This window comes from Scleropages formosus, chromosome 1 (genome assembly GCF_900964775.1).
Source record: "Scleropages formosus chromosome 1, fSclFor1.1, whole genome shotgun sequence".
In the NCBI taxonomy this organism is placed as follows: Eukaryota; Metazoa; Chordata; class Actinopteri; order Osteoglossiformes; family Osteoglossidae; genus Scleropages; species Scleropages formosus.
Genome location: NC_041806.1, coordinates 41069111 through 41081846, shown reverse-complemented (window position 1 = coordinate 41081846; position 12736 = coordinate 41069111). Strand labels below are relative to the sequence as shown.

The following is a 12736-nucleotide window of genomic DNA, read 5'->3' as shown; positions in this document are numbered from 1 at the left end:
GATGCGCAGGTCCTGTCGCAAGGCGAGCGCGGGGGCTCCGACGCCTTTGGACCGTCGCACCTGTGAGCTCTGCAGCTTGGCTCCCCACCCGGCACCTCTCATCACCATCAGCAGGCGAAACCATCTACACCTCTCTAGAGCCTGCATAGCCTTTCGTTCCAGGGGGAGTCTGCCCAAACCTATGAATTTCAGATGTGCTTCATTCATATTACCAGTTCGAGAACGGAGGATTAAACACCACAGGTGTATCCAGAAGACTCGGGGCCGGTCTTAGAATTCTGAGAATTACCTTTGCACTCCTTCTGGAATTGTATTCATGGCGAAAATGTGCCCGCGAGCCTTAATGGATTAGCGGAATATGTTACAGGATGAGTTCACTGCAGCGGCATAATTCCATCATCTTTATGCAGAGTGTAAAGAGGCAGATTATATTAACTCCGCCAATGAAGTCCGCAACGTTTCTCTTCGGGGTTGACATCCCACAGCTAATGAAGGTGGGGAGGGGTCAGAGCTGTCAAATTCTTAAATGCTGAACGGGTGCTCCTGATGAAACAAGATATAATTACATAAGATTATAACTGTTCACTTTGAAAAATGTGACTCTGTCAGTGTCCAGGGTCTTTCTTAGAATATAATAGACATATATTTGTGCTCTTTTGCAGGGCAAAATATTTCTCTTTGTGAAACAGTGATGATAGAGTGAGCAATACTAATACTGCAATAATCCTACTCCTCCTCCTCATCATCGTCATCATCACCATAATAACAACATTAACATCTCCATTTTACAAAGACAAGTGACGGTATGCGCAGCTTCCATCGTCAGCAGAGTCCTCGGGACCATTAATAGTGATTAATAACAGATATTTTCCTTCGGGCTCGTCTTGACCAGCTCAGCATAACCCTAACTTGACCTAAATCCTAATCCTTGAATTTACGCCATACCCAGGACCTTGAGATATGCCCTCTCTTAAGAGGACTCTTGAGTGGTGATGGTACTTGAATAATAATAATAATAATAATAATAATAATGTATTGCAAATGTTGGACGTATTACAGGAAAAGCACTTAGTAGTCGACCCAGGGCATCATGCACATCCCTAAAGAAAGGAGCAGCACCATACTCTCTTTCTCCGAATAGCACTGTTTGCTTTTAAGCCTTTTTAGCCTAACTGCACTGTAAGCGAGAGCCCTACGGTGTGTCTTTGTCCTAAGTAATGAAAAAGCTTTTAGGTCTCCGCGCGCATTGAGGACACACGGTGGGGCAAGCGAGAGGCTGAAATGTTGACACGCTCGTGGGGATGGAGAATAGTACGGATGGAGAAGTGCTTAGGGCCGTTTGTGAAGGTACCACCGAGGGAAGCCCCCGTGTCCCCCTGCACCTTGATTGTGGTCCCGATAAGTGTTTCAACCCTAAGGCTTTGAACGCCATCTGAAGTGCAGGCCTTGAAAAGCAATGTGTTAATGTGCGTTTCGAAAGCGTGATATGCGTGCAGCCCCGGCGAGGGAGCATTCTTGTCTCAATTTCAAGGTTTCGAGTTGGGCTCTTCGAGGCCATGCTGCCAGCGCGGGATTGGAGCACAAGCGTTTGAACTGAGAATTTTGCTCTTAAAACATAATTCTCATAAAAGAGGTAACGCTGCAATATTGTAGAGCATTTCGGGTGAGTCATACATTCAACACAGGCTCCTCTCTGGGTTCAGCGAAACAGCAGCACAGGAATAGTTGCACAAGCTCGTGTCACTCGGGTTCGAAGTTCACGCATGTAGATCAGCCGCCGCTTTTGGCCGAGGTTCGAGCTTCGGAAGAACGGCTCAGTATATGTTTTTAATTTAACGCTGAGGATACACCGAGTGCGTAATCTGTACGGTATGGTAAGTTCAGTCGAAAAAGCCATTTGCCTTGACGCTCCTTGAAAATATTTTGTAGTTTAAGAAGCTTTCTAGTGCCGCAGCTCCGCCTGGCCTGTGACCGCAAAGCAACTAGCTAGAAATAAAATCAATAGTTCCGTGAAGGCGAATATGTTAGAGGCTCTTCGTCTTACATTTTGTCAAATCTTCCATCCTCGTTAAAAAGTGCTTAAAAGCACATTTGTTTATTGTTACAACCTACAGTTGCAGTGGTTTTATTAAAACACAGTAGTGTGGCGTAGGAATAAAAGTGGCCGCCAGGGGTCGTCAGAGTTCGATTATTATTATTATTATTATCAGTATTATTATTATTGTTGTTGTTGTTGTTGTTATTATTATGTCTTAGTACTTGTACCATTCTTTTATATTGTGTATCAAAAATTAACCAAAATTAACCAAAGCGAGTTTGTGTGGCATACAATTTCTGAATCTTTTCTGAAAGGAGTCTTTTTTTGGGATGGGAAATATGAAAACCACAAAGGAAAAAAAAAAAAAAAACATAACAAAAAAGTAAACTAAAGAAAAGAAAAAAGTAAGAAAGGAAAAACGTGGAACACACAGTGCCGTCGAAAATTTTGGTCATCCAGTAATATATAAAGTTGTTTGAATGGTTATCCAAATACAAGCTTTAGTGGGGAAATCATCTCAGCAAATGTTCCCAAAAGCTCAAAAGGCAATAAAAATGTCTTATATTATTTGAAATGAATTGTTCGATTTAAAGGGTGACGCAGCGTGTTTGGCCTGTGCCTGCCCTCTGGTGGGCCTGAGGTTCGAGTCCCGCTTGGGGTGCCTTGCGATGGACTGGCGTCCCATCCTGGGTGCGTCCCCTCCCCCTCCGGCCTTGCGCCCTGTGTTGCCGGGTTAGGCTCCGGCTCCCTGTGACCCCACTTGGGACAAGCGGTTTCAGGCAGTGTGTGTTACTTTTGAAGTCTGCTATGACTTGACCGAAAGTGTTATTGTGTTAACTTTGGGAGTTGTTAACCTAGAGACCTGCAAATCAAAGCAAATTATTCATCTGTCTTCACCTTGAATCTTAATTACACTCTTGTGACAAGAAGAAGAATATATAGTTTAATTAATTTTATTCTTTGCTTTATATGGAAAAAAATGAGACTCTGTCCACCAGTCTTGAGAGAGCGGCTACTGTAATAGTTACGGCTGCTTTTTTTTGGATGGAAAGATTACAGGTTCAGATCCCACATGCAGCTGTTCTACCATTGAGCAAGGTACATACTGAACTGTTACAGTAACACCAGCTGTGTCAACTGGCAAGTCACGATGAGCTCCTTCGGAGAAAAGCGTCAGCTAAATACATTCACAAGCCAATCGCTAGCAGATGTGTTCTCTAACTGAGAAGATCCGATGTAATTAGTTACTCTGGATGGTGATCGTGGTATTAATGTGCTTTTTAGAGGGTTTCAAAACCATGTTTCTGATGCTCCAGCCCTTTGCTGATAGGCATGACCGAACGGATGTCACTAAACTGTTCTGCCTGTGCTTGCAGCTTGGCTTATGTTCTCAGAAGACACCAGTGAACGGTCAAGATGGTCTGATCACTGACATTTGTCAGTGCTGCAGGGTTTGACAAAAAAAAACAAACAAATGAAAAATGAAAAAATTTGATAGCATAAGCTCGGAATTTAATGACCCGTGAACGAATGGCACTGTTGAGGTGTTATAGTAGTCCGGCACTACAGCAATTACAGAGTGAGAACTGAGGATTGAAGAATGCCCTGGTACATTTCTGATGGTGGGGTGTGGTCTGTGTCACCCTTAGCTGAGGAACTGACAGTTCAGATGTCAACCTCATTATAATTACTGCAATCCTCTTACTACTGGGAAGCAAGACTTTCTCTTTCGTGTTTATGCACTCCGATACGAAAGTGACAACAGTAAACAAATGGCTAATTATTATTCACCGTTATTTAACTGACACATTTATTGAAGGCCATCGGGACACAGCACACAGCTGCACATCTCAGGGCTAAAACGGTTTTGTACCTCGACAGTGTTTCCAGCGACACTAACACGGACGGTGCAAAGTTACGCTCATAAATCCGTCTTCGTGCTTGTGTCATTGGTGCATGTGAGAAATCACAGCGCAGGGTTTGTGGATACCGCTGCTGCCCTTCATCTACGGCACTTCGGCTCATGTCGCTGCGGCTGAGAAGGTGCAATTATTGTCGGTCCCGAGTCAAATGGCATTACAACTCATTATCTGAGAGATCGTCTAAGAGTCAATCAAGACACTGAAAAGGGGCATTCTGAAGTCTAATTAAAGATTATTAAAATTTTTTACAGTGGGTAATCTTATTCACAAGGATGAATGAGATCATTAAAAAGGAATTATATACCTCGGACGAAATTCCTCTCTGGTGAACCAAATTATCGTTAACATGCTCAATTTCTCAACGTATAATTAGGTCGCAAATTATGCGAAATGTGTTCTTGTCGCTTCCTCTAAAGCATGCGGCATGGGTGCGAGAGACTGATTGTGAAGTAAGTGAGTTCCAGATTTCCATATGGTATATAATGCGTGCGAAACGTTAATCGCGTGCGTTGTGTAATGTTTGTTCTTTGTGGGTAAAATAGATAAGTGTGATTTGCAAGACTTGTGGGCTCTTCTGAAAACTAATGTCCTGCTTTAGATAAATCTGAGTCAGTGTGGTCCATGTGGTCCATGCAGGCAGGCTGTCCATCAGTCCCTACGCAGACGCAGCAAGAGGAGTAAAAGACCATCTCAGAGCATCTGACAGAACCAGGCCATGTCTTATCGTGCTGCGACGGACCCTCACGTGCGAGGCGTCCCCATGTCCCCCTGCTGTTCCTCATCCTTCTTCCCCTTTGCGTCGCCGTTAGGCCCTTTCGATGCCATACAAATTTCAAGCCATTAGGATCAGAGCTGTGAAACGATCTTTGAAGTCGCACAGGTTTGGATTTAAACTGAACTGCCTCACTGCTCCCGCTTTGTGCCGAAAAGGGAAAAGCAATCGAATGTTTGCTCTCGTACGTTTCAGTACACGTGAACCCCGTGGAAAGAAGAATAAACTTAAGTAGTCACTAAGAATCAAGCTTGGTTTACAGTAAACATTTATTCAGGAAACGCAAAAGCGATTTGATCAAAAAGTCCTACATCATAACGGCTATATGATCAAATTCATGGTTACCTCTAATTGTTCTTCAAAGCATAGAAATACTTTGCACATTCAAGAACAAAGTTAAATGAATATTTACGTTTTTTTTCTAATAGTCTGTTTTTTTTCTACATTTAAGGCATGATTAACAAAAATGTTAGTCTGTTCCTTCATTTTTGTCTTAATACTAGTTAAATTCAGTGATTGCTGAAAAGCTCATTTAGGTTAAACGTTGAATATTGAATACATTATCTGTGCTTGTATTTAACTTTTACTAGCCTCACTGAGCACTGCTAGACTCAAGTTTTACACTTACAGATACTGAAACGACTGGCCTGAGGTGGTCTTAACAGAACCGCAGTAGCAGCAGTGGTTTACAAACGTGAGCAAATAGCAGGGGCTCTACAAAAAACCACTAAAGTAAAGCACCACGCTTAGCTATAACTATATACAGAAAGGCAGCTGAATGAACAAAAGAACAAACGAGCAAAAACTTGATTCCAACATGAAATTGCACTTTTAATTAATAATTAATGAGAGTACAGTCATAGAAGCGATAACTGCATTTGCATGTCTTCCCCAAAAGCTTATGTCTCTCTTTCTGGTTCTCCTGGCTTTCTAAACTAGATGTTTCTGGCACCTTCTCTCTCTGCTCTGGTTGACGCGTGCGCCTTCATTCTCAGACCATGTCTTGCTGCAGACGTCTCTTTTGCTTTCCGCCGCTGTCCAGTCAAACCACCCGTGGCTGTAAAATCGGCTCCAATTTTCCCACATTTTCACAACCTGCATCAAACCTTGATCCACAGACACATACTGGCTGAAACCACTTGCCCCAAGTGGGGTCACAGCAAGCCAGAGCCTAACCCGGCAACACAGGGTGTAAGATTGGAGGGGGAGGGGACACACCCCGGATGGGACGCTAGTCCATCACAAGGCACCCCAAGCAGGACTCAAACCCCACACCTGCCAGAGAGCAGGACCCAGCCAAACCCGCTGCACCACCATGCCTCCAACCTTGAGCCAGTTTGAGTAAAACAGTTAACAACACAAATGTGACAAAACTTGCTTATCAGATATGAATTTCCTGATCTACATTAAGTAAGTTTAATTTGCATAGTATTAATTCATACCTAAGGGGATGCGGTGGTGCAGTGGGTTTGGCCGGTCCTGCTCTCTGGTGGATCTGGGTTGGAGTCCCGCTCGGGGTGCCCTGCGACGGGCTGGAATCCCGTCCTGGGTGTGTCCGCTCCCCCTCCAACCTTTCGTCCTGTGTTGCCGGGCTAGGCTCCAGCTCGCTGCAACCCCACTTGGGACAAGCGGTTTCAGTCAGTGTGTGTGTGTGTGTGTGTGTGTGTGTGTGTGTGTGTGTGTGTGTGTGTGTGTGTGTGTGTGTGTGTGTAATTCGGACCTAAACGCAGAGCGTAGTGTTTACAGCAACTGCCTTCAGATCTCAAGGCTGCTGGTTTAAATCTTATGTACTGCTATTGCACCCTTGCAAAAGGTGCTTAATATAGTTTTCTCTTCCAGAATTACCCACCGGTACAATTGGTGGCTTAACATGGTAAGTTGCTTTGGATAAAAGTTTCAGATAACTTTAAATGCACTGGGGCAAAACCATTATTTCATAACCTCAAATTGGTGTAGCCTGCTTCACGTGTTAAATGCATACTTGCCTGCGTGTTGTCTTTGCATTACTACTTTATATTAGTAATTAAAGCATATAAGGAAATACAGTATAAAACAATGTAAAAAAACTGTGCACTGAAACTTTAGAGTACTGCAATTTCATTACAATTAGCAGCTTCGCAAGTTTAGATGTATTGAAAGCAAAGGTCCTCCATGCAGTATTTTGTCCTGCTTTGTGAACTTCATAATATTTTTTAGTTTTTTTTAGCCTGATGTGGGCAGTGAAATAATTGAGTTTTATGTAACCACTAAAAATGCAACAAGGTGACAGTTTCGTTTCAAAAAATGAGATTTGACTTCATCGTTGCTGGGGTAATCATTATCTGAACAGGAGTGCACTTCACTCACGTCTTTGCTCCAATATTTTGTTGGCCTTTTCTCCCTCACTTCTCTGAGTGTTTGTATGTAGAAGAGAGGGTTTCCGTTTTGGGGTAAATAGCGGGGAAGTCCTTCAGAGGGAGGCAATTATGGCATGCATGTAAACAGCAATGGGTGTGTTTACCTCCCGTGCTTGGTGGTACTTCACACCTTCATCGAGGGGAGCAACGGATAAGGCCATGTGGGCACCTGGGTCATGTGTGTGGGCATGTGCGTGGGCATGTGCATGTCACACGTGTGCAAATGTATGTGTTTGTGGGTGTCTTTGAGTGTGTGAAGAACCTGCACAGCAGAAAACTTACAGGTGGGCCCATAAAAATACACTGAGGGAAATCCGTGACCCCTTTTTTCCCACAACCCACGCTTATTGGTTGGTGTCGCGGTCAGAGCAGGATGGCCTACCCTTACGTTAGGTTTAGCTCCTGTTCGCTGGGAGTTTGAGCGAGTTAGGGCTCGGAGCCAGAGAGAGGAGAGGCACCGGGGCAATATACTCCCCTCGGGGCCTCCGAGATTCCTTCCCAGGTCGTGAGGTCAGCTTCGTATTTAGTTAGTGGTAATGATCTTGTTAGGGAGCTGAATGGACCACCATCTAAGCTCATTCAGGAGGACGAGCGTGCCGTCCCACCCCTGCCGCCCATCCCCGGCGCTGCGTGGGCCTCACACAACATGTGAACTGTGATTAATGGACTTCCAGGGCCTAATAACTTGTCGAATGGGAAGCCGGGAACAATCGGTGCGCTGGAGACCGGGACGGAGTGAGACGAGGCCGGCACAGCTGAAAGGCGTGGCTATGCAAATGCAACCAATCACAATGCTCCAACTGTCTATTGGCAGGACGGTCCAGCCAATCGGATTGTTGGACCGCGTCTTCCAGGTGGCCAAGAGCCGCAACAGGACTTTTCCACAAATGTTTATAAATGTAAGGAGGATAAAGGCTCCGGTGAGGGAGGGGGAGCTGTGGGGGGCAAACATAGAAAGGCTTTGAGAGATTTAAAGAGCTGTGAAAAGGGGGAGGAGGCATTCAATGGAGAAAGTAACCCCAGAAACACGGACGCGAAAGGGTTTGCTTCTGCCTTTGATTTAAATGGGGACGTTAAAATGGGGGAAACAGAAACAATGACCCCTCTTGCCCCCTGCCACACACACACACACACACACACACACACACACAGATCCCTCTTATAACACACACTTTCTCTGCCTTCTATTTTCCTTCACACACTCAGATTCGTCATTGTTACTGAGTTTTCAGGTCTCTTCCTGGGTACCAAGGCACATACGATGTGTAAAGAGCATTATTTCCAGGAACATTTTTATGAGCTCAGTGGATAAATAATATGTGTCATATCTAGGACCAAATATCAGCACAAAAGCAGAATTACAACTGCTCAAAAGCTTTGTTTTTCTAACACTACATTTCTTCACTTACCTGATACTTTTCCCCAAAGCAATTTATAGCATTAAGCTACTTATAATGATTTGCTCTTATATACAGCTGGGTAACTCTACGAAACCAATACACAGTTGGAGGTGGGATTCAAACCTGCCATCTTTCAGTCCAAGGGCAGCAGCACTAACCTCACTACTCTAGCAGCTGCCCTGATAGGTAACACTAAACAATAATTAACAAGATTCGTCCCTTTCTTTCAGCAGCTCTAAAGGTTTGTTTAAAGATTTTTATGATACCAAACCATACTTGTCTCTGATCTTCAGCTACAGTACATTTATATTTGAATCTGTTGCTTTGGCAGGCGCTTTCTCCAAAGTGACGTACAACTCCGAATAGCAAACGTGCACATCACCAACAGATCCAAACACGTGCTTCAAGAAGGACAGTCAATTAGTGCAATTGCCTCCTGCGTACAATACAAAAATTCTTGTTCATAAAAATTATTCTTTTATTAATAGATTGGTTGTAAAGTTTCAAGGAGATCGGGAGAGAGGGGCAGTTCTTACGGAGATCAGATTGGAGATCGGGAGATAAGTGGGTCTGAATTAGATGTGTCTTGAATGTTGAGAGCAGTTCAGCAGTTCTGAGAGAGAGTGGGAGCTGATTCCATCACACTGGAGTATTGACACTTAAGATGAACACCGCCCTCCATCATCAGCACGTTTTCCCACATGCCCTCCTCGTTCTATCCATCTCTCCCTGCTGTCATCAGATTCTCTCACACTCCCTATCCCTAACCCTACTGTCACCTTCTCTCCGTTCTCCTTTCCACCCAGGCATGTGGAGCCTCCTCCCTGAGCATCCACGCCTTACGTTTGGGTCCGGGGCAGGAGATCCTCAGCTCCCTGCTTAGAGTTGTGGATGAGAGGAGGCTTAGGGCCCCGTTCATCCTCACTTGTGTGGGCAGCGTCACCAAGGCAACGCTCCGGCTGGCCAACGCCACCGCAGGAAACACCAATGAGGTTCTGCACCATAGCCACAAATGATGTTCCACAATGATTCTACTTCTAATTGTATTTTTACCTTGTTTGCAACAATCAGCATTGTGTGTTTCGTAGAAAAGGTTCTCAGATTTTTCCTACGATACCAGAAAAATCAGTGTTATAGAAAAAGTGTTTTTTTTCAAAAATTTCAGCTGACGGGGAGTATAATGTCATTTAATAAGAGGGCCTCAACAGCTTCAACAGCAAACTAAAACATGATTGTTGCCTGAGTGGTAATGCAGTTGCTAGGCAGTGAGGTCAAACTTCTTCTGAGTGCACCTTACTGAGACACAGATGTTATTTCTAAATCTGTTCCAGAAGCAAAACAGTCACAAACCCTTTTTCATAATAATCCAGGTAGCATCAGCTCTTACACCATCAAATTAGATCATTGTAACTGCATAACGTACAGGTAACTTAATAAGCACAAAAATTTTTGTTGTCTCAAAATACTGTTTAGCATTTTTTCCACCGCACTTCAAGCAACAGTTATAAAAACATGATAAATTAATATACCAGCAATTTGCAAATGCAACACTGATTCTCCAAAAGAAAGTACTGAGATTCCTCCGGTGTGATAGCTCCCGTGTTCTGCCTTTGCTATCAGGTGATTCACCTTCAAGGTCGGTTTGAGATCGTCTCTCTGGTCGGAACCCTGAACAAGGAGGCCCACCTACACATCTGCCTGGCAGACAAGGAGGGGAAGACAGTTGGTGGGCACGTCCTGGGCGACCTGGAGGTGTTCACAACGGCCGAAGTCGTTCTTGGTGAGGCCGAGAACCTGCAGTTCAGCCGAGAGATGGACCACCGCACTGGCTTCCCGGAGCTCGTGGTGGCATCCCGCCCAGAAGAGCCCTAGTCAGTCCCCCCCCCCAGGGCCATCACAGCCCCTTTCCTCCCAGCCCCTGGCAAAAAAGTGAATAAATTGGACTGGTGCTCCGCTGCCTGCTTCTCCTTACTGATCCTGCTACTTTGATCCAGGCTGTTTGATCAGTTCTTCCACGAGGAAAAGCAGGGGGAGGGAGAGCCTACAGAGCAACTTCTCAAATGCGCTGTCACTGATGTGTGCCTTTGCCAGCAGTCGATTGTTTAAAATGAATTGTGTGTGTCTCGTCTGCTTAGAGTGGTAATTTTCTTGGATTTCTAGACAGAGAGAAAAAACTGTGGTGGGGCTGCCTAGTGTGTGTGTGTGTGTGTGTGTGTGTTTGTCTGCAGTGTAACAGTAGACACAAAACTATAAGGTACTGAAAATTTGCAAAAAAAATTAAAATTACAGTCACATATTTGCCCTTGGAATATGGAATTATGAAAACTCCATTATTTGTTCAACTGGCCATCCATTGCAGGAGCCTTTTGTGCTCATTCCCTTTGTGTGTGTTTTTTCAGTCATTTCACATAAGTTAAACACTATACAGCGATTGCCATGATTATTAAAGGTGGAATTGTACATGTATTTCCTATAAAAGTATGAATGAGTGATGCATGCTGAAACTCTAATATATACAGCAATGTGACATTGCAGCCTGGTGTAAGTGGAAGAGCATGTCTCATTAACAACCCTTGAAAACATGCTTTTTAACGTAGTGGAGACTGAAATTTGTGCTACAGTTCAACAGATGCTGATTAGAACTGGCGACTGCAATATCGATGAACCTCAAGGACATGTTCAGATTGTGAACACATACAGACTTCTCATCCCTCCATTACGTTCAGAAGCTACTTGTCAAATTTAGATCTTGCTCATCCTGAACCACTCTAGGGGGCCTAGAGGGTACTTTCACGGGAATATTCTCATAGGCATTTATTTACACATTCCTACTTCTCACAAGTATAAGATATAGGAACTTACGCGTGTCCTTAGAATCCACAAAAAAATGCCCTTTTACACTCATTTCAACATTTATATTTTATTTTTAGTTGTTAGATTTAATAAGCCAGTAAGTGGCATAAAACCTAAAGAGTCCCGTACACAGCTGCTGTAGATGTGCATTTTTTTCATCCAGATTTCAAAAGCTGTATGTGCGAATCGGCAGCGCTGCGAAAGTTTCCATAGAAATTGCCCCTTCACGGAGGGACCAGTAAGAATACCGCAAGCCTGGGAGGAAAGGGAGGGGGGCTGCCTCGGGTCTTGCCAATAGATGTTTGACTAAACCCTCCTTTCAGAGAGCTTGACCCACTGACTCCTTTAACATAATGTGAAAACTCCCCCAGGATTAGCAGTCGCCCCCACAGGGAGCGCAGCCACGCATGTGATCGAGCGCTGTCTTCGCGAGGCTGAAGGAGAGCTGAAATCACGTGGGAGGGAGGGACAGGGACGATGAAGGGGCACAGGTCTGCACGGGCCATCTTTGAGCTCTAGGTCTACCCAGCAGATGTGCACATACTCTATGCTAAGCCCTGATCCCACAGGTGACTGTGCTGGAACATGGAAGTTTTTGCTACCACAACCATTCTGATGCGTAGATGTCTCTTGGTGTGTTTGTGTGCGTGAGTGTCTGGTATTACATTTACATTTACGTTTATTCATTTAGCAGATGCTTTCTTCCAAAGCGACGTATATCTCAGAAAACGATCCTACTGGTACCCTAGCAGTATAGCAAAGGATCCTACTGACCATTGCATTTATTGTTATCATTGCAATAGTTAGTGGGATCCTTTCCCAAACGGGCTGCTCGAAACCAGCTGTAAAATGATGTAAACAACTTTTTCATGCAACACATCCAAGTAGTCTTTCTTTAGTGTGATTTTTGCTCCTGCATTAGGATCGTTGTGGGGATACATGAGAGGCGAGGTGGCATTGTGGTTAGAGCCTTCACCTTGCGATTAAAGGATAAAATCAATGGTTTTAATCACACCATTTATTGAAGTTCTGCTAAGCAAAGTACTCAGCAATACTTGAGTAATGCTCAACTGAAAAATGAAGTTACCCTGCTGTGTAAACGGGGAAATACCTGCCAACAGCTTAATATACAAATCTAATGTTTCAATTTGCATTAGACAAAGGTGTCAGCTAAATAAGTAACTAATTACAACAAACGATGACACAAACGGAAGAGAACATTTAATTTTCTCAGAATCACTGAAGGGCCCCATTCTCCCATTAAACACTATTTTCATGAAGCTGACTGTTACTGGGAGTCACAAAAAGCATTGAGTTTAAGAGGAATCCCCTCCTGCAGCCACGTAAAAACTTGG

At 44.2% G+C, this 12736-nt stretch overlaps 1 protein-coding gene across 1 annotated transcript; it reads left to right on the top strand.

Annotated features, from left to right (window-relative positions):
• Positions 1-1757: 1757 nt before the first annotated feature.
• LOC108929268 (bifunctional protein GlmU-like) lies at positions 1758-11118 on the top strand. The gene is made up of 3 exons (XM_018743645.2): positions 1758-1874; positions 9335-9520; positions 10149-11118. Exons 1-3 carry the CDS (start codon positions 1872-1874, stop codon positions 10398-10400), a joined length of 441 nt encoding a protein of 146 aa, XP_018599161.1. The 5' UTR covers positions 1758-1871; the 3' UTR covers positions 10401-11118.
• Positions 11119-12736: the final 1618 nt, after the last annotated feature.

Excerpts from the sequence above, each read along its gene's own strand:
- LOC108929268 (XM_018743645.2), top strand. Across the intron at positions 9,521-10,148 it reads CCGCAGGAAACACCAATGAG|GTGATTCACCTTCAAGGTCG; the intron begins GTTCTGCACCAT and ends CTTTGCTATCAG.